The 22,109-nt window shown below is 36.2% G+C and overlaps 2 protein-coding genes across 2 annotated transcripts; one reads left to right on the forward strand and one right to left on the reverse strand.

Annotated features, from left to right (window-relative positions):
- The first annotated feature begins 5,626 nt into the window (after positions 1 to 5,626).
- Positions 5,627 to 7,657, forward strand: LOC134263344 (uncharacterized). The gene is made up of 4 exons (XM_062745677.1): positions 5,627 to 5,736; positions 5,903 to 5,982; positions 6,581 to 7,231; positions 7,524 to 7,657. Exons 1-4 carry the CDS (start codon positions 5,627 to 5,629, stop codon positions 7,655 to 7,657), a joined length of 975 nt encoding a protein of 324 aa, XP_062601661.1.
- An 8,383-nt stretch (positions 7,658 to 16,040) lies between these two features.
- Positions 16,041 to 21,905, reverse strand: LOC134263345 (uncharacterized). The gene has a single exon (XM_062745678.1). It carries the CDS (start codon positions 21,903 to 21,905, stop codon positions 16,041 to 16,043), a length of 5,865 nt encoding a protein of 1,954 aa, XP_062601662.1.
- Positions 21,906 to 22,109: the final 204 nt, after the last annotated feature.

Genomic DNA, 22,109 nt, shown 5'->3' on the forward strand with positions numbered 1-22,109 from the left:
GAAATGGATTCACTGTTTAAGGCCCTGGTACACATTTGTACTGCAGACGTCGAAAATTAAAATTCTCAAAATGAATACTATAATGGTTTAAAATGAATCAGTGTTTAAGGCCCTGGTACACTTTTGTACTGCAGACGTCGAAAATAAAAGTTTTCAAAATGAACAATACTATGATATAAAATGATTTCACTGTTTAAGGCCCTGGTACACATTTGTACTGCAGATGTCGAAAATTAAAGTTTTCAAAATGAGTAATACAATGGTATGAAATGAATTCACTGTTTAAGGCCCTGGTACACATTTGTACTGCAGATGTCGAAAATTAAAATTTTCAAAATGAATAATAAAACTGTATGAAATGAATTCACTGTTTAAGGCCCTGGTACACATTTGTACTGCAGATGTAAAAAAAATTCAAAATTTTCAAAGTGAATAATACAATGGTAGAAAAGTAAATTCACTGTTAAATGTCCTGGTACACTTTTGTACTGCAGATGTCGAAAATTAATGTTTTCAAAATGAATAATTCGAAATATATTAATATAAAGTCACTGTTTAAGGCCCTAGTACACTAATGTATTGCAGATGTCGAAAGTTTTCAAAACATATACAATAAAGCCATTGTTAATGACCCTGGAACATTATTGTACTGCAGATGTTTGAATGTTGTTTTTCTCAGCTTTGGAAATTCAATTCATGTTTATCAAACAAGTTCATCAAGTTGTGTATTGCAGTGACAAGGCCCTGATACACGCAGATTCACACTGTTGTCTTGTATTAACATTCTTGTTTTGAATTTATTTACTGTGTACGTTTTGCAGAATTGTTTTTGGTTGGTGGGTGAACATCTTTGTTTAACAGCACTTAGGCTCCATCATTTTGCGGAGCCCTTACCCAACTACTACCTGAAACGAAAAGCATGAAATACAAAATGATGTACAGGTATGCCTTCAACAATTTTGTAAGTGATGTCTGTGTCACAATGTATTTGACTTATCTTTCAAGTTTTCTTTTTTTGAAGCTACTCATGGGGTATCCTGGGTCCACAATGTGTCGGGATTATCCGACTCTGACAAGCTCGTATAAGAAGGTTGTATAAAAGAGATCTAGAAGAGAACAATGTCTAAAGAAACCTTTTAATTTTATCAGCTGTAAGTGAAAAAAGTGTTGTCGAAATAATGAATCATTATATGTAATGAATTGTGTACTTGTATTTTCCATAAGGATATATAGGTTTTAACGTTTTTCTAAAATTGTTGATATTATTTCTAAGGTCGCATATTTCTTTTTATGAATTTCATCCTAAGTTATTCATTGCAAAGATAAAAACTGATGTTTAAAAGCAAGGCGCCTTTTGTGTATATGATCACGTACGAATTCTGATACTCGTCCGGTTAATATGCAACTTGGATATTTTTTTTATAAAATTTTATAAAATGTTGGGAAAATAGTTTGAGGTCGGGTAGTGATACTGCTGCAGCCAGTGTCAGTGATCGTCTTCTTAGGAAACATGAAGCATGGAAGTCGTAAAATGCAAAGTTATGATAACGAAAATGTACAATCAAAACGTTCTGTATTGATAAAACAGTTGGGTTTATAATCTTTATCTCTTTTCTTTCTTTATGGTCGAAACTGCAATTACGAGAGCGCTTCTGTACCTACCTATATACGTGTTGTTATTTATTTTATAAATTATTTATGTTCGTTTGAGTGGAAACGAATAAGAACATAAATGTATTTATTGAAGTTATCATAACACGTGTATCAATCGGACACGTGTTAATCTAGTGTATATGAAGAGTGTCGGTCTGATTGGTTAAAGTATTTATAGAATACTGTTCCACAGGTATTCTGTTAAAGCACGCACGCTTTAGCGTGTGTAAAATTAAAATGCCATTCGAAGGCTCTTTCTCAGTGCAGTCAGACATTGCCCCGCCCACCCACCCTCACAAGTATCATGTTTGTTTTATTAATTATACGTTTTTGTTTTGTAGATTTAAGAGTTGCGGAAAAGTAAAGTTGTATTTGTATTATTGTGTGTAATTAAACTGCACTTACGAGAGCGCTTCTGTACCTACCTATATACGTGTTGTTATTTATTTTATAAATTATTTATGTTCGTTTGAGTGGAAACGAATAAGAACATAAGAAAAAGTTCTCGCATTGCTCAAATCCGCGAGAGGAACATTAAACAACAAAGAAACAAACATGAACATCCAAAACAAGATCCAGTAAATAAAAATGAAATCATAAATTCTCAGCATGCTAATTTATGGGGGAAAGTAATTTTATAAAAAAAAAAAAAAAAAAAAAACTAAAAAAAAAAAAAAAAACCCATAAGTAATTGTGATGTTTTTCTTTCTTCTTTATAAAAGGGGAAAAATAAAGTAATTCTTTAATTAAAATAATTTTAGTATGCTTACTGTTGTTAGCGGGTCTCGATCCCGGACCTCAATATTATTGATTCTGTGCATTACCGACTAAGCTAGTCGATACTTATATTCGAACACGCGAATTGTTGACATCAACCGTTGCTGTTAATTATCAATGGCTACTTCTACCGGTCGATGTTTTTTGTTATTAGTTATATATACTTTATTTAAAAACATAAAAATTAATAGTGACAAACATATGGAGAGAGAGAGAGAGAGAGAGAATGCACCAAATATAAATACAGTAACTATTCTAATTTTAGACCACTCATTACAATATTAGTTCCACCTCATGCATATTTATAAATCTTATCTCCAATCAAGGGCAGATAAGTCTATTTTCCCGATATTTGCAGAGAGATAGGGTAAGAAAACAACTAATTATTTTATTGCAACACAGTTTATAACCATTATGACATTGCATTTCATTTGGAAATAGACCAAACTCTATTACACATGACTTAAGGCAAAAATAAAAACAAAAATTAATGTGACAACAGAGATTGAAAAAGACCCAAAAACCGGCGTTAAGTGCAGTCATCCTTTCTTTTTCCTAGCCAGTGATCAGGTGAGCAATGTGGCCTGTAGGCCTCTTGTTTGTTTTTATAAAGCTCTCAGCACATCTTTCCTAAACTGGTTATCAGCGACACTACAAAATCTCCATATCAAGTCAAAATACTAGTAAGTTCTTTTAAACTTCTCATCGCCATATTTTAGTCACATTTCAAAAAAGTATCATTGAATTCAAAGTTTTGTAACTAATGTTCAAACTTGTTGATTAATGCCTCATTTTTGGAAAGCTCATCTTGTACAGAGTTTAAAACATTAGAACCCTTTGAATGAAATGTCTTTTCATAGAGCTCTTGTTTAATCTTGTCCACTTCAATAAAAAAATCTAAAACATTGTCCTTCACATTTGTCAGACTTTGAGAAATGTTTTGGAGTCTCCTCGTCTCTTCAAGAGATTCTTTATTCACACTGTTTTGTGCAAACTCATCATAAGTAGATGCTAAACCAGAAGTCTCTGATGAGACTGTAGCTATACTGGTTTGTGCGTGTAACAAAGGAAAAGTAGCACTTGGATTTGAAACTTTGCAATAGGCAGCAATAAATAGAATTATGAATCTTAGTGTAGTCTACTTGTGTGCCAAATTTTATTGAAATCAGACCAACATTGTAGGAGGGGTAGCGTTTTAAATGAATTTCACAGAAATTTCTATTTACCTTGGTGACACCGTTCATTGAAATCAAAAACCGATGCACTAATTTGTGTATCTTAATGTAGTTAACTTGTGTGCCAAGTTATCATGAAATCAGACCAAAACAGAAGGAGGAGTACCGTTTTAAAGGAACTTTACAAAAAATTCTATTTTAAGTAACCAATTCATCGAAATCAAAAACCGATGCACTGCATTATGTATCTTTGTGTAGTTAATTTGTGTGCCAAGTTATATTGAAATCAGACCAAAACTGTAGGAGTAATGTTAAAAGGAATTTCAAAAAAATTTCTATTTTAAGTAACCAAGGCAACACCGTTCATCGAAATCAAAAACCGATGCACTAAATTATGTATCTTAGTGTTGTTTACTTGTGTGCCAAGTTACATTGAAATCAGAGCAAAATTGTAGTCCTGAATAGTAGCGTTTTAAAAGTATTTCACAAAAAATACTATTTTAAGTAACCATTGCAAAACCGTTCATCGAAATCAAAAACCGATGCATTTACTTATGTATCTTAGTGTGCCAAGTTATATTGAAATCAGACCAAAACTGTAGGAGGAGTAGCGTTTTAAAGGAATTTCAAAAAAATTTCTGTTTTAAGTAACCATGGCAACATTCTCCGAAATCAAAAACCGATGCATTCAATTAAGTACCTGAGTGTAGTCTACCTTTATTGAAATCAGGGCAAAACTGTAGGAGTAGTGTTTTAGATGACAAATTTCAATTTTTAGTAACCATGGCAACACCGTTCATCGAAATCAAAAACTGATGCACTTACTTACGTATCTTAGTGTAGTCTACTTGTGTGCCAAGTTATATTGAAATCAGACCAAAACTGTAGGAAGAGTAGCATTTTAAGGTCAGACGCGACGTATCTTCCATTATTTCCAAAGATTTTTTTCTATCTCCGCAATGTGAAGATTTCCACCACAAAATTCCGGAATAATTCCAGAATTGGTTTGAATGTTAAGAAATTATTATGTCCCTTTATGCGCTTTTTTGTAATTGGAGGTAATTTTATTACTATGTTTACAACATGGAGGAACAAGTTCGCGGGAAAGTTATGAAATTTATATCCGAAGGAAAGTTGAGAAGGATACGGGCATTAGAAGTAAACAACTAGCGGAAAAACCAAGGAGAGATACTTCTGCAGCCAAGTGAGTAAAATTTTGATTATGATTTCTTGTTTTCGATTCTCTTTCATATATGGTTCATACGGACGTATATAAACGCCTTCATGTATATCCTGCATATTATTGTATAACTGTGCATTTCATTTATTAAAGGTCATGATGATGCAAGTCTTGTTCTGTCAGAGACTTCTCACTCCATCGATTTGCCAGAATATGTACCTTATGAGCATGATTATTGTATGTCAGTGCCATCAAACATTGAAGAAGAGGAAATCGTGATAGGTTGTGAAGACACTGGTGATGATGTAACGATAAAGTGGAACGAAGGGAGAAGGATTATTGAAATTCAGTACGTCATTGAGAAGCTGCTTGAAGGTTGTGAATTCTGCAGACATCCTTTGAACTTCACAAATATTTGTGGTGAGATCAGATATGGGCTGGCATCAGTGTTACAAATAAAGTGTGTGAATTGTGATATGGTGGTATCAGTTCCAACAGGAAAGAGACACTCACTTGTAGACAGTGACCATCCATCAAGAACATTTGATGTCAACACAAAACTGGCTCTTGGTAGGCATTGTATATAGATAATTAAATTTTATATGTACATGTACTACAAACAAAAATGTAGTGCAGTTTTATTCTAAGGACACATTTTAATATGATATTTGAATGGTATACTAGTTGAACCACCAGATATATTATAAATTACAAAAATTTAAATGTTATTATGTTGTAAAAAGAACAGTATATAAAATTGTTTATATTTTATAGGTATGCTTCATGCAGGCATTGGCCAGAAGAAAGTATCAATGCTATTAAGTGTACTTAATATTCATCTATGTGCCACAAAACCTTGAAGAAAACAGAAAGGGAAGTAGGAAAGGCATTAGAAGAAGTGGCCAAAAAGAGTTGTGACGATATGGCTGCAGCCGAGAAGGAATCATCAAGGTACCAAATTACTTTTGTAGTAACAGAAATATATTGAACATTTTTTTATCTGTGTACTGTGACAGGTATTTTTATCAAACATTTTTTTAATAATATTTGCAATGCTTATAATATAAATAGGAAAATCAAGGTTACATATACTAAAATGAACTATGCTGTTTTACAGTACACCTAATGAGCTGTCTGTATCATTTGATGGCGGGTGGCAGAAAAGAGGATCAGGTCGATCCTATTCCAGTTTGTCAGGTATATAATTTATTTTCTAAACATTCCAGTAAAATAAAATAATATCACACAACATGCCGTTTGGTTGCGCTAAAGTTAGTAGTACGTAATCCATTGTTACGACTGTGTCAGTGCTTTCAATTTGAGTGATTATATAATATAACTATTATGGTCTTCAGTGAATGGTCAAATTTATGACTGTGGTTTTAAGGACTCATGGCAATTAATATTGACCTCAGACACAGAAAATGATAGCAACCTCGCCTGTTCTTTCGATATCACTCTCTGTGCCTTCGGTCAATATCAATTGCCATGAGTCCCTATAACCACATATCGACCTTCACTGAAGTCCATAATTGTATAATATATAACACTTTGTGGCACATTTTTATCTCTTTAGTGGATGTTAGTAAAATAATAAGGGATATTTTTTTTAATAAAAATTGAATACATCTTCCACTGTTTCATAGTCCAACTTCAATAGACTGATTAGTGTATGGCAAACTGGCAATAAGTAAAATGTAAGACAGTACATTTTATCTTCATAAAGTAATTTAGTTGTGATATTACTCTTTTATTGCATGTATTTTTTATAATTTACACATTATAAATTTTGCAGGTCATGCTGCAATGATCGGAAATGAAACGGGGAAAGTTGTCAATTTTGCAACTCGCAACAGCTATTGTAGAGTATGCGACAACTCTGAAAAATCTGGAAAGGATCTACCCATCCATGACTGTCGAAAGAACTGGTCCAAAAGTGCAAAAGCCATGGGACCAGATATGTGCATACAGATGTTGCAAGAACTTGGCCAAAATGATGTGAATGTCAGCACTGTTATCATGAACAATGATTCAACAACTGTTGCAAGAGCACGCCTGGAGGTAAACCCAGCCCTAAAGAAACAGAGTGATAAAAACCATACAATGAAACAATTTACTAATAAATTATATGACTTGAAGAAGGGCAAGAACTACAAAGAACTAAATACCAAAACCATAAATCATATCAGCAAGTGTTTCAAATACTGCATCAGTCAAAATCAAGAAGATTTGAGCAGTCTGAAGAAAAATCTGGAGGCCATAACACCACATGTCTATGGAGACCACAGGCTATGTGATACCTGGTGTGGATTTCTCTCTTCACCTGAAACCTACAAGCCACAGCAACTTCCATATCATCGCTACCTATCTAACCAGCACTTGAAATCTGATCTATCTCTCCTTGGATTCTACATTTCACAGGGTGAAAAATTAATCAACTTAGGAAGTACATAGGCAAATGAGAGTTTCAACAATACAGTTGCAAGTAAAACACCAAAGTCCACTTTCTACTCTGGATCTGAGAGTAATGACTTTCGTATTGCTGCTGCTGTGGCACAGAAAAATTTAGGACATCAATATGTAATACAGGTATATACATGTAGTATAGTAATTTGTATATTTCATCACTACAAGACAATACAATAAACACGTGTATTTCTATGTAAAGAAGATATCATTTTGGACATACCCTCTTTCATTACTGGTAAATGAGAAGTTGCTTCTTTCTCCTGGACAAGTCACTAGTTCCAGTGCAAAGAAAACAGATTTGAAAAGGAAACGAGACAAGGAAAGAGAAGATACACCAGCTTACAAGAAGAACAGGGCAATGAAGAAAATAGATTCCCAGAAGTCACAAGTCATCAGAGATTAGGGAGGGAACAACATACAAAACGTGTTGATCTAAACAACAATGAAGGAGACATGGAAAACATTACAGAGATACCACCACCTCTGAGAAACCTCAGTCTACTCCTATTGTCCATGACCAGTGCACATTTGTTTATTTTGATTTGGAAACTACAGGTCTTGCTGAGTGTTCATATATTGACTACAGAAGTAATGCATGGAACTGAAGTATTATTTTCATAATAATTATGCCACTGCTTCATTTCTTCCAGAATTATAAATTTGTAATGTAAAAGTGTATGTTGTCTGTTTGTGACATATTGATTTATAATTCCTTTTCCTTATGATTTTATAGGTAAAGATTGTGAAGTCACCAAGATTGGTGCATATGCCTCTGAGAAATCGTTTTCACAGTATATCCTTCCATCTACACAGCCCATTTCACCCTCTGCCACTGCTGTATCGGGTATTGCTGTGAAGGAGAATATTATGTTCAAGAATGGAGTACAGGTGCCATGTAAGAATGCGAAGGATGGTATAGTATATAAATGGTGCCTGTTTTGGAGGGTAACAGTTGAAATTGACACCCCAAGGAAAACCATTGTCAACCGACGCGTCAGCGGAGGTTGACAATGGTTTTCCGAGGGGTGTCAATTTCAACTGTTACCCTCCAAAACAGGCACCATTTATTTTATTATACTGAATGTCTTCTTGATTTACTATGTCAGCAATGCAAATCGTCGATCGCCTTTTCGTTCACGTTTAGAAAGCTTTCAAACTCCCCGCTACTTCGAAAAAGATTTACTGACCTCTTTATTGTTTATTTGATACTCTACGAGTCCTTTATCATCTAAAGTTTCCTTATTTCTGCACTCGCAAGCACGTTTCGTCTGTCGTTTGTTGTTTTCAAGTAAGCTACATCGGACGCAAGCTTTTATTGACGTCAAGTTTATTCCGGGTCTTTCAAACGCGCAACTGACGTTTTGAGAATTCTACGGTGAACCGTACGCGAATAATTTCCACGCATGTGGCATTACCGTTGTGTTACCCGTTGTCACGTGTGTTGCTAAGGCTGAGGGTAATAGAACAGATTGTTAACTGCGTCTAAACCAATCAAATTTTAGTATTTAACATGAAAGTATAATAAAAACATTTATTACATGGTTGAAAAATTTTTCCAACATAGTGTTAGTTGCTCACAATGCAAAATTCGATTCGAATGTTATAATCCGTGCAATGCATCAAGTGGGACTAAGAGCCAGTTACTTCATTATTGGGTTCGTAGACACTGTTATTGAGAATGACAAATATGCTATTTTATTGAGTAGAAATGCTTCTTCATTGAAACATCTTGTAGATGAAAGTATTTTATCTAAATTTACAGCTAACAAAATTGCAGCTTCTGGTCTTCACTATGACCATCTTTGCATTGCTCCTCACAGAGATCCTGTGAATGGTGTAAAGTCTATTTTGTCAGAGAAAAACATGGGTAAGGTCAGAGTGACATCCAATGGTAAAATCATCAAGTCATTACATCAGTATTTTATGAAAGGTAACTGACCACTTCTTATATGAATATACATGTAATGACTATTGTTATATGAATATACATGTAATGACTACATGTTTCTAATTTGAACAATTATCTGTGATATCATGATGATTTAAATACACTTTCTATTCCACTGCATTTGTTTCTCATTTCTTTTTCATATTAAAGGGAGATAACTCAATTCGTTACAATGATAAAAAATAGCATTATCATTAGAAAATTTATTCAATAGCCTGGAAACATGGCTTTCAAAAAATAAATTTCATTTTTTTATCATATTTTTCCATCTGGATATACAGTTTCAATGGAAAATATCTACTATGACTTTATAAATAGCATTCAATACTTTTTTTGTATGTTATAATAAGGATTATCCAATTTATTCTAACTCTATAAATAGCCTGGTGACATACCCCGATCCAATTTTTTGGGCATAAACAGGTTTATATGCAAATAGATCAAGCATGAAGTTTTATGGAAATTTATCTGTAATTGAGGAAGGTCTCGTGTGTCCTTAAAGGAATTTCACAGAAATTACAATTTTTAGTAACCATGGCAAAATCATCAAAATCAAAAACCGATGCATTTGTTTATGTATCTTAGTGTTGTCTACTTGTGTGCCACGTTATATTGAATTCAGAGCAAAACTGTAGGAGGAGTAGCGTTTTAAAGAAATTTCACAAAAAATTCTATTTTTAGTAACCATGGCAACACCGTTCATCGAAATAAAAAACCGATACACATGTTTATGTATCTTAGTGTAGTCTACTTGTGTTCCAAGTTATAATATATTGAAATCAGACCAAAATTGTAGGAGTAGCGGGGGACACAAATTCTCTGAATTAGCTTGTTAACATAAAATCTGCAACTCTCCGGATGACTGGAATTTTTACAAGACTTCAATGTAAACAATATTGCCCTGAAACAGCAATGGCGGAGGTTATGCGTAGAACTGATAAAATTGATTAAAATATGGAAAAAATGAACAATTCTATTATAGAAACAAGGAAGAAACCTATCTAATCAAAAATGCCAATTAAATAAGACATTTCTAAACTTTAGAAATTCTATATCAGAGTGTGTGTTATGTGCCCACAATCTGATTAAAATCAAGTCTTTGTTACACTCTAAATTCTAATTATAATGGTCGCTGTAAATATAGAAGATTGTACAGTGACCATCAGAATTCAGAGCTTAAGAAAGATCTGATTTTAATCAGATTGATGTTCCCATGAAGATACATTTATGTATATGATCATGCTCTATATTCTATTAGTAGCCAAACATAAAAGTATTTTTCGAAACCTTTACTATATATGACCTAGATTTTCATCCTGCAAAGGTAAATTACCCATTCAGGACCCAATAAAAACTTTTCAAATAATTATTGACAACAGTTATATTGTATATAATTGTTTTATTATAATATGATATGTATAAAACAACTAAAATTTGCAATATACTGAACTACAAATCATACTGTTACATATAATGTTGTAAAATAAAATATTGTAACTTAAAAGATTGTAACAAATTTTCAAAGCCATATTTACTTAGTCTTTCAAGTCCCATATGTTCAACATTTAGATCCATGCTTTTTTTTTTTAATGAATCCTTCCACTCTTTTTTATAGAAAACTAATAAACTGTCATGATTGTTTACAGCAATTCAAATCCATAACATATTTTGTATCAAAATATACTGCTCAGGCTAATATGATGTCTCGGTTAATACAGCGGCCATTTCTTCATCAATCACAGTCCAGATCAAAGGCCATCTTGTGGGATTATTTGCTTTTCTTGATATTTCAGTCAATTCCTAAAACATGAAAATTAATGTATTTAAATTCAATTTAACTATCAATTTTCATATCATAATTTATAAATTGATTACTAGTATTTATTATATTGCCCTGGTATATCCAAACAAAGATAAATGACAGGGTTATGAAAGGTCTGCTGGGGGTCAAAATAAGTAAAGCCTCAATTCCATTTCTAATGCCAAAAGCAGGGGGTTCTATCAATTTTTTTCTTTATAAAAACAGTCCAAACATGAAAGCCATATTCTTTGCATATCAAATTCTCAGACCCCAAAATACAATGTTGTCCCAAAATTTTTAAGTAAACTGCTTATTAATGGTTTAAATTGAGTGTAATCCTTGAAAAGTGAAAACTGTCACAGGTATTTTAATTACCTACCTTAAAATACAATCCCACTGTGTACTTCTTTTTATGTTAAATATTCCCGAATTCCAAGCATACATTGGAAAGGTCATGCTCTTGGTATCAAGGCCTTATAGAGCCTTAATTAAAGTGGTCCTAGAAATGGTCAAGAAAATTATAAATTTATAGATAAAAAAAGCCTGTTACATGAATTTTGAAAATTTGACTTAATGTGTTTTTTGTCTCAGAAATACTATTATAGTAGATAGGTTGCCATGTAAATTTTTATCTTGTAAATGGATGTCAAACAAAATGTTGTAAAAATTCAAAAATTAAACAGTGGCGCATCCAGGAATTTTGTAACGGGTGGGGGGGGGGGGGCAGTAGAAGGGGGGGGGGGGGGGGGGGGGGTCTGGTAGCTGTACTGAAGCCCAGCGGGTCTAAGGTGAGGTCCTCTTTGGGGAACCAGGGCTGAAAAGCTAACAACTTCTTACACATAAAAAGGATGTTTTTCCTTGATTTTAGGATAATGGACATAACTAGAGCAAAGCTCGTTGCAAAGCAACGAGTAGGTCTTCCGTCCTGTTTGACCGGAAGTAGCTCTCATTTTTAACAAAAATGAGAAATAACGCCCAAAAATGCTTTGAATCCTCTAAAGCGATGTTAATTAATGCAAAAATAAGCCATTTTTTGCTACTTCCGGTTTGACCGGAAGTGATGACTATGCACGAAAAATTAATTTTTAAGCTCCCAGAGACATATGTTGCCCAAAAACTTGTCAAAAACGGCAAAAATACGCGTTTTCCGACTACTTCCGGTTTGGCAGGAAGTGACGACGTTGGACGTATTTTGACGACTCCATTAGATTTAGCTTGACATTTTCAACAACTTTGCTTCTTTGATGTATAACAAAATCTCAATACTTTTTAAGATATCTGGAAATAACTTTTGGCCCCTCTAGATCCCTTAATTTAGGGGTCAGTCCTTTTTCCGACATATCGTTTGAAAGATCTTCTAATTCTTCACAAATTATGCTCTATATATTTTAACAAAATATTTTTAGTTTAGGAGATAAGAAGCAAAATGTGAGTAATTTTTGGTTCTTTTAAGCGTTCTAATTTTTGACCCCTATATAGCGCCATTTTGAATAAAGAAATCGAAAAACAAAAACCGATGTGCAGAACTTCAATCCTTCTGTTATCTAAAATCAGTAGAATTTCTGCTCCAGCTTTAGCCTTCTCTGAGCCTTTGTCTGGAAACGAAAGCCTATAAATTTTCGTTAAAAGGGGAATAACTCAAAACCGGAAGTGACTTTTTGAAATTTTAGCCTGCATTCTGATAGAGTTTATAAACGTCTATAACCTCTGAAAATTTGAGCGAAATCCGGTCAGAAATGAGCGAGTTACGAGGTCTCAAAGTTGGCGTCTAGGAAAAAAAAAGGTATATAAAGAATAATTTTAACCATCAGAATCAGTAGAAGGTCTTCCGTTGGAAACGGAAGACCTTAATAATTTTTACATACAAAAATTTCAAACCGGGGGGGGGGGGGGGGGGGGCATGCCAGCCCGGGATCCGCCTTTGATAATATCTTCACAAGATATTTGACGATATTTTGGTGTTCTTTACTTTTCATAGAATAGAAAATTATGGAATTTTAAGTGATGAAATAAGAATAATACTAACTTGCATTTGAGGAGGAAAATTAATCCTCTCTGTCATTATCCTTCCCATTAAATCTTCTTCAGTCGGATAAGTGTACATTTGGGATTATCCTGATATATGTTCTATATGATTTATGACAAAACAAAATGACTATATAAATGCAAACTTTTGCACTTGTTCAAAAGATTGACAATTTCATTGCATATTTTGAATCTGTCAAGTAAATATGCAGCCGAGTACTTTAATGAGAATTTTAAAAATGCATATACATCAACATATCTATACAAACTGAATTATTAAAAAAAAAACGTAATTAATTTATTCTTTCGAAGCTTACATTTAAAACATAATTGATTATATTTGTACATAGACTAGCATCATATATTTATTAGTGAATCATGATTACGGATACATTTGACTGTTAACACCCCCTCCCTTTATCATGTAGACTTATGTGAAAACAACATATAATGTACAGAATTTACTGAGCAATAATAAATTTTAAAAGTTAACAGAATTCTTTAAATGCAAATAAAACTAAATGAGGAACTTAATTACCTTTTGAAGTTGAAGAGATGAACGTCTCCCCGAATGCATGTGGCACTACATCATGTGACTGAGGACATTGAGGTTTTTGTAGCGAAATTCATGATTGACACTATGTATGGCTGATACCTAGCGGTTACCCGGCTTTTTTTCTACAGGAAAGCTTAATTTACAACAGCTTAAACACTAAAGGAATCCGGGAAAACATCGACGCGAGGAATCCTTTAATGCAGCCCATTGTCGCACACGTAACACCATTGAGCGAGAATTCGGAAGGTGAAAAAGAAGGTTCCATGTCTTACACAGTGAAATTAGGATGAAACCGGCAAAAGTCTGCAGAATAATTGACGCATGTGCAATTCTGAATTCGATCTGTAGCGCCAGCTTGGTGTTTTGTAACTCGATGTTCTGCTTCTCGAGGTCTGTCCGTTCCAGGCTAGGAGGCTAGAAACCTTGAATCGGGCTCCAGTTCCTACTCTGGGTCGAACTCAAAATTGTACTCTTAGGAGTACGAGATCAAAATCTTAGGTTATAAAAATTTTCGAGTACGTATTCCTAAGAGTACGTACTCGAAAATTTTTTAGTACGAACTCGGACTTTTTTCAATTACACAAGCGGTCTCTTTGGAACTCTTCAGTAATGGCGGCGCCCATGTAATATTTACGCTGGTGAGTTGTGGCAGTATTCCAATTGGTATAGTGATGAGTTCATTTGTTTATTTTCCATTAAAACGTTTTAAGTTAATTTTTTCTCAGAAATTCTTATGAAATTACATATGATTTTTGTAAAAGGTAAAGGGTTGTGTTGGTTACTTTGTATCCGACGACAAAGTACAATATCGTCTGCATATACACAGCAGACTATATACACAGCAGACTATAGGCCTATGTACAAAATCTAAAATGGCAGAAAAAGATATAGAGAAACTCCTTACCTCGAAATAGGTTTTTGAGAAAAAAGTGAGAACAAAGTGATCCCCGGACGAGGAGACGAGACTGATTTCCGCCGTACTGGATAGATCTGTTCGGGGATTTTAAAGGGGGCGAAATCCGGACAGGCTAAGAGGAGGCAGGGCTGGGAGGAAGTGGCAGATGTTTTAAATGCGTAAGGAATTTCTTCCTACTTGGAAAAACTATTATTTACCTAATATAAATATCATATTCAAGAAAGTCAAAGTGGAAATGATCTGCTTTCTGATTCTGTGTTATAGGGTTTGGACAAAATAAGATTGATTGTTTGTCATTGTATCTGAAATATACTTGTAAACATCGTCAAATCACAGTGTGTTTGAAATGTACTTTTCATGTGTTAATATTCAATTTATACGTTTATCCCTTGTGCACAAAATAATGTAATTCAATATTCTGATTTGATGTTTTGAAGCCATAGCTTATGATTGAGGCCAATAAAAAAGAATTTTATAAACAATAAAGAAACAGAAAAGAGGAAAAACAAAGCCATAAATTGTATGTTTAAGTCTAATTTGTTTTTGTAGACAATTCACTAACAGCAAGCGAACGCCAGAAGAATGCAGGTAGAAGTACAACGATGCTAAACAAAGGAGTAAGTGAATTTAATTCCTGCATACATGTATGTGTTCTAACACAAAATGTCAGCTAGATCTAAATTAGTTTGTATAAGTCCATCCTCAGAAAGAATTTTAGTTTTAAAAAAAAGAGAATGTTGTACTATCACCTTGATCACTGGCTTCAGTTTGTTATGGGACGAATTCACTAGAACACACTGTATCCCATTTCTTTATTAGTAAAAAGCTAAAATCAAAACAAAACAAACAATCAGTTTACAATAAATCAATAAAATGCAATAATAATGACAAAATAATTCAGAATTTTCAATTATAACCATAATGTGTTTCCATAGCTTTCTAATATCTTATGTAATAAAGATCACAACTGGCTTCCATACTTTTAAAATCAATTAGCAACCACGTGTATCATGTTTCGTTCAATTACTACACAAATAAAGCTTGATTTCACATCAATTACATAGAAAAAGATGGATTCGATTCATATCGACATAATATAGTGTGATATTGTATGCATATACAATATTTCAATTGCAAACATCGCAATACACAAATCTGCGCACTATGCAGAAAATAGGTCATGTCAGCCAACCGACAAATCAAGAAATTGTGCATCTTAACACAGTATGCATTCCTATGCACCCTAGAATAACAATCTATTTCATAAGTTTACACAATTAAAGCATTAAAGTAAACAACTTACACTATAGAACTGCATTAATCACTGCAAATGAAGTGAGACAACGTGCTCTGCTCTTGCCGACATTACAAAAACAAAAGTAAGTCGTACGTAAAATGTTTCGTAAAACATCACACTCCCCGCCTAATATCCTAAGGATATTACTTAACTCAAACATACAACACATAAAAAAAAAACAAAAAAAAAACAAATATCAAGTTACATCATAGATGACTGTAAGAATGAACAATTCAGTTCAAGTCAATCAATTAACAGTACCAACTCTGTAATTGGTCTAATGTATGTAGTGTCCTTGCCATCTCTGACAACACGAACTTGAACAGTTCTGACTTTTTGATCACTATCACTCTTGAAAACTTGAACGATTAGACCCATAGGCCACTGTCCACGGTGTAACTCCTTTTCACGTAACAGTACCACATCCCCTACTTTTATGTCCAGATGTTCAGACTGCCACTTTGTCCTACGCTGGAGATGTTGCAAATATCCATCCTTCCATCTCTTCCAGAAAGTATCAGAAAGATGTTGCACATGTTTCCACTGCGCTTTATATATTTCCTTGATGTCTGATGAATCTTTCAGAAGAATGTCAGGGAAACTTTTCTGGGTAAGTAGCATTGACGGACTGATGACGTACGGATTGTCAGGATCACACGACACAGAACAGATTGGTCTAGAGTTCACGATAGCGCACACCTCACACATGAAAGTACACAGTACTTCATGGGATAACTGCTTCACATTAGGGTTAAGTAACATGGAATCAAGTATCTTCCTAGAGATCCCGATCATTCGCTCCCAAGAACCTCCTCTGTGCGAAGCATGGGGTGGGTTGAATGTCCATGTTATTTTGTTGTCATGCAGGTAATCTTTAAGTGGTCCCTTTTCTGTATATATTGCCTCTGCCTGAATGACGTCTAGAGCACCTACAAAGTTAGTCCCTCTATCAGACCGTATTTCCTTGACCGGACCACGTAAGGAAACAAAACGTCGTAATGCGTTTATGAATGATGAGGCACTCATCTCTTCTATCACCTCTATGTGGATAGCTCTCGAAGTTAGGCAGGAAAAGAGAACAGCCCATCTCTTGCTGTGTGATAATCCTCCTCTAGTCTTGCGTGCGACTATAGACCATGGGCCAAAAACATCGACTCCTATGGCAGAGAAAGGTGGTCCTGGTGTGACACGGTCTGCCGGTAAGTCACTCATGCGTTGACACTCCAACTTCCCTCTAAGTTTTTTACACACAACACACTTGCGTATGATAGAATTGACCAGTTTCTTGCATCCAACAATCCAAAAACCACTTGATCTCACTTTGCCCTCTGTAATAAGCCTCCCTTGGTGGTACACTTTCTCATGTAAATGAGTCACAATAAGTTTTGCAACATGAGACTTTGCAGGCAAGATGATGGGGTTCTTCTCATCAAAGGACAAAGGAGCTTGGTTTAGACGTTCCCCAACACGCAGAATGTCCTGGTCATCTAAGAACGGATGTAAATTCAAGATGCTGCTTGATGAAGGCAACAGCTTACTGTCTCTGATCCGTTTGATTTCTTCCTCATAGAAGAATGCTTGGACTGTCCGTATGATGAATAGTTCTGCTTCCTGAGTGTCCTGGACACTTTGTGATGGTAAGTTGATGTTTCCTTTCCTCAACTTGCAGATTTTCTTCAGATTTGTAATGGCTCGAACTAAACTTTTCCAAGCGGAGAAGTGTTCAAATCGTGTCACCAATGGTGTGTGTATTTCAGTTTTCTTCACATTGACTTCTGGGCGTATCTCTTTGTCCTTGTCTGGAGAAATCAATGGAAAGGTAAGTATTTCTTCATCGGGTTGAGGAGACCTTAGTAGAGGCGGTCCTCGAAGCCAATCACTCTCAGCTAGCTGCTCCACAGATGTCGAACATCTTGTTCCTATGTCTGCCGGATTTTGTGAAGTCGGTACAAAACTCCATTGCTGAGGTTTAGATCTTCTGTGTATGACACTAACCCGATTAGAAACGTAGTTGTAGAATCTGCGAGTGTGATTGTTCAGGTACCCTAGCACCACTTTGCTGTCTGTATAGTAAGTAGCAGAATCTGGGTCAATATCTAAGTGTCTAATCACAATCTGGACTAATTCTGTGCCTAAAACAGCTGCACATAGTTCAAGACGTGGAATTGTTGTGGACTGAAGTGGAGCTATCTTCGACTTTCCAATGACGAATCCAACCTGAATGTCACCTGAACTGCTAACTGTTCGCAAGTACACTACAGCTGATATCGCCTTCTCGGAAGCGTCAGAAAAGACATGTAATTCCTTCAAATCAGCATAGCTTAAGGAAAGTGGAGTGAACATTCTCGGAATGTGTAAACCTTCTAGACTGTGAAGGGAGTCTTTCCATTGTAGCCACTCTTTCTCCCGACCTTCAGGAAGCGGATCATCCCAGCTGCTGTTATGCTCACCCAGCTCTCTGTACAGGATCCTGCCATGTATCACAATGGGCGCAATGAAGCCAAGAGGGTCAAACAAGCTGTTGATGACAGAAAGCAGTCCTCTCTTTGTGAATGGCTTTACTGGAATGTGTGTGTTGTAGGTGAAGCTGTCCGCATTTATATCCCATGCCAGACCTAGACTTTGCTGGACAGGTAAGTCGTCTGATCCGATGTCCAGTGCCATCAAGTTCTTTTCCAAGTCCTCTGATGGGAAAGCTTCCATGACTTCCACATCGTTGGATACGATCTTATGCAGTCTAATGTTAGCTTTCTTTAATGCACTTTGAGTTCTCCTTAAAAGGTCAATAGCTTCGGCACTTGTAGGTAAGGAGATAAGTCCGTCGTCCACGTAGAAATTCCTGATCACATATTTTCTTACATCTTCGTCCTGATCTTCTACAGTTTTTCTTAGACCATAGGTTGCGACGGCTGGGGATGGTGTGTTTCCAAACACGTGAACCTTCATCCGATACTCCATTAAATCTTCCTCTGTGTCATTGTTCTTATACCAAAAGAACCTCAAGAAGTCTCTATCTTCTTCTCTTACGAGGAATGAATAGAACATTTTCTCAATGTCTGCCATGATAGCGACTTTGTTCATGCGGAATCTCAACAGAACACCTAATAAGTCATTGGTCATATTTGGTCCTGAGAGAAGCACATTGTTAAGGGATAGACCCTCAAACTTCACCGAAGAATCAAACACTCCACGTATCCTGTCTGGTTTCCTGGGATGGTACACTCCGAAAAGAGGCAAAAACCAACACTCTTTTCCTTGTGGAACTGGTGGAGCGACCTCTAATGCACCACTCTCTGTGATAGATTTCATGAAGGTAATAATCATGTGTTCTCTCTTAATAGGATTCCTTTTCAGATCACTGTCCAACACCTGGGCACGTTTCAGGGCTTGAAGTCTGTTATTCTGCAGCTGAGGTCTTGGAGATCTAAAGGGAAGTGGAGCCTTCCACCGTCCATCCTCATCCTTCACAAACCCTTCATCCATGATTTTAATAAACTGATGATCTTCAAGAGACAGACCGACCTGATCATCATCTGCTTTTCTTTTGAAGACATGGGCTCCAATGTCCTCATGGTTAGATGTGTCGTCCTCAGTGAGATGAAACTTGTTCGGACATGGTTGGAAAATGGACTGCCTTTCACTAGTTATAACATTTGTCTTATAAACACTAACGTTTGAAGGCTTGTGTGCCCGGTTGAGACATACGTCTCCAATCACAACCCATCCCAGTCTAAGCTGTAGAGCGAAAGGTGAGTTCTTTGGTCCTAGTCTCTGAGATTGAACATGATGAGCTTCCAAAAGATCTCTACCAATTAAAACCAAAATCTCAGCGCACGGATCTATGGGTGGTAGAGGTAAGTCCTTCAGATGCGCATGGTGTTTTATTACCTCGAAGGTGGGTATTTCATGTTTTTCGTTAGGGATCTCGTCACATTCGGTGATTGTTGGCATCTCCATTACCACAGACCCATCCATTGTCGCAACCATTAGGTTAGATATCCGTCGACCGCTTTTCTGTACACGTCCGGCACAGGATGTTAGTGTGAAGAAATGGGCTTGGGAATTTGGTACACCCATAAAGTCAAAGAGTTCAGGCTTTGCAAGGGTAGCATTGCTCTGATCGTCTATTAGTGCATATAGAGTCAAGCACTTCTTCGGGTCATCCTTCGGATAGACGTTCACTAGGACCGCTTTCGCACATGAGCGTCCTTGGAAATGGGCTCCGCATACGGCGGTACATTTTGAAAGAATCTGTTCTCCTCCTTTAAGAATGCGCTCCCCGCCATGCTGTTCAGGGGTTGCCTGGCTGTCTGGAGGCCTGTGGAGGGCTGTGGGGTGTTGCACACTTCCGCACTCTGTACATTTAACACTAACATTACACGTTTTGAATGCATGAGTGTCAGATTCACAGCATTTATAGCACAGATTTTGTTCCCTAAGAAACTGTTTGCGTTCACGAATCGACTTCTTTCGGAATGCCTTGCACTCATTTAAAGTGTGACCCATTCCATGAATTGGACACTTTTTCTGGACACTAGAACAGCCTGTAGTTTCTGTGACACCTGTCTTCTTCACTGAGAAGGTTCCTTGCTGACCGCGATTTTGCTGCTGTGGTTTATAATTAGGATTGTCTGGCTTGGTCACTAATCCTGGGTCATTTAGCATCCTTGCAGATTCTTCAATAAAGTCACAAAATATTTCAAACGGTGGATATGACACATTATGTAGCAGTTTGTATTTAGATGCCTTTGTGGTCCACTTGGACTGCAAACTGTACGTAAGTTTTTGTAAAATAGGAAGAACTCCTACAGAAGTGTCAAAGTATGCGAAGAGAGGTCCTTGTTTGGGGTCATCCTTTAGCGATTTTATTTCGCAAAGTAGGTCTGACAAGTCATACAGCTTTTTCATGTCGTTGTTCCCCAACCTCGGAAATTTGGCCAATTTTAGCCGTATTGCAGACTCAACTAATTCTGGCGAACCGTATCTCTCATGAAGTCTTCTCCAAAGGGCCTCACAACCCCTTACTGGGTTATGGGTTGTTGTGGCCTTCACCCTTCTTGCGTGTTCTCTTGATTCTGGTCCCAGCCACCTTATAAGTAGGTCTAGTTCCTCTGCCGGTGATACGGAGGCTTCCTGTATTACGGACTTGAAAGTAGTTTTCCATGCCAAGAAATTCTCAGGTTTATCGTCAAAGTTCACTAGTTTGTTAATCATTAGTTCTTTCTTAAGAAGAAAACTTGTAAACTCGCTGTGTTTTGGTTCAAATGGATCAAGTGCACGACATGGTGAAAGCATCCTTGTGGACTCGACTGGCTGTTGGTGAATTTCCTCAACATATCTTCTGGTTCGCTTCATAGGGTCCTCCCTCTCCAGAACTGGTCCGACTATAGACTGTGATGAGATTGATATGCAATCTTGCATGTTTTCCAATGCGCGTAATTTGGCTTCAGCTACTGCAGCATCTCTTTGGGCTCCAAGAACCTCCAAATCAACTTGAATAGATGCCTGTTCCTTCCTAAGTTTGGCTTCTCTCTGTGTGTACTCTAATTTCGCCTTTGCCTCCTCAGCTTCCATACGTTGTTGAGCTAATGAGATGCTGTGAGATGAACTACGAGATGAATGTGAAGTCCTTTGGGAGCGAGCAGATGTATTATCTGGAATAACCTTTGGTTGAGTAGGACTCACTCTTGGTTCCGTTTTGACCTGGATTTGTTTCGGACTGTAGTTAACAAACGATTTCCTCATTGCATCTAATTCGTGCATAAAGTCATTCACCTTGTCTTCCAGTGAACGCATTAGTAAGTCTTGTGATGCCTTTTCTCTGTAGCTCTCATCTGAGTTTGATCGTTCTAGGAAAGCCATGAAATCTTCATGAAGATCACGATACTCCAACATCAGTCTGCCAATTCTGTCTCTCTGTAGAACATAAGACTCTTTTGAATGTGAAGCCTTTTCTTTCATTTCCTCTTCCAATTTCCTTCTGAGTTTTTTCTGTTTATTCCAGAAACTTGTCACTGTTTGTTCAAATCGTTCCTTTCCGACAAAGGTAAGTTTTGTTTTTCTCTTTGGGCGACCCATGGCCTCATGTGTTGGATCATCTGGATCCATCGCTGCAGTGTGCTGAATGCTGATCCAGTCTTTTTACTGTTATGGGACGAATTCACTAGAACACACTGTATCCCATTTCTTTATTAGTAAAAAGCTAAAATCAAAACAAAACAAACAATCAGTTTACAATAAATCAATAAAATGCAATAATAATGACAAAATAATTCAGAATTTTCAATTATAACCATAATGTGTTTCCATAGC

Source organism: Saccostrea cucullata, unplaced genomic scaffold, assembly GCF_032062105.1.
Source record: "Saccostrea cucullata isolate Sc308-1 unplaced genomic scaffold, CSIRO_AGI_Scuc_v1 ctg2745, whole genome shotgun sequence".
In the NCBI taxonomy this organism is placed as follows: domain Eukaryota; kingdom Metazoa; phylum Mollusca; class Bivalvia; order Ostreida; family Ostreidae; genus Saccostrea; species Saccostrea cuccullata.

What these genes read in the sequence shown, in the direction of transcription:
- LOC134263344 (XM_062745677.1), top strand. Translation starts at nt 5,627, where the DNA reads ATGTGCCACAAAACCTTGAAGAAAACAGAAAGGGAAGTAGGAAAGGCA. An exon ending in GCCGAGAAGGAATCATCAAG is followed by an intron (nt 5,737 to 5,902) that starts GTACCAAATTAC and finishes GCTGTTTTACAG; the next exon opens with TACACCTAATGAGCTGTCTG. An exon ending in AAAATTAATCAACTTAGGAA is followed by an intron (nt 7,232 to 7,523) that starts GTACATAGGCAA and finishes CTCCTGGACAAG; the next exon opens with TCACTAGTTCCAGTGCAAAG.
- LOC134263345 (XM_062745678.1), bottom strand. Translation starts at nt 21,905, where the DNA reads ATGGATCCAGATGATCCAACACATGAGGCCATGGGTCGCCCAAAGAGA.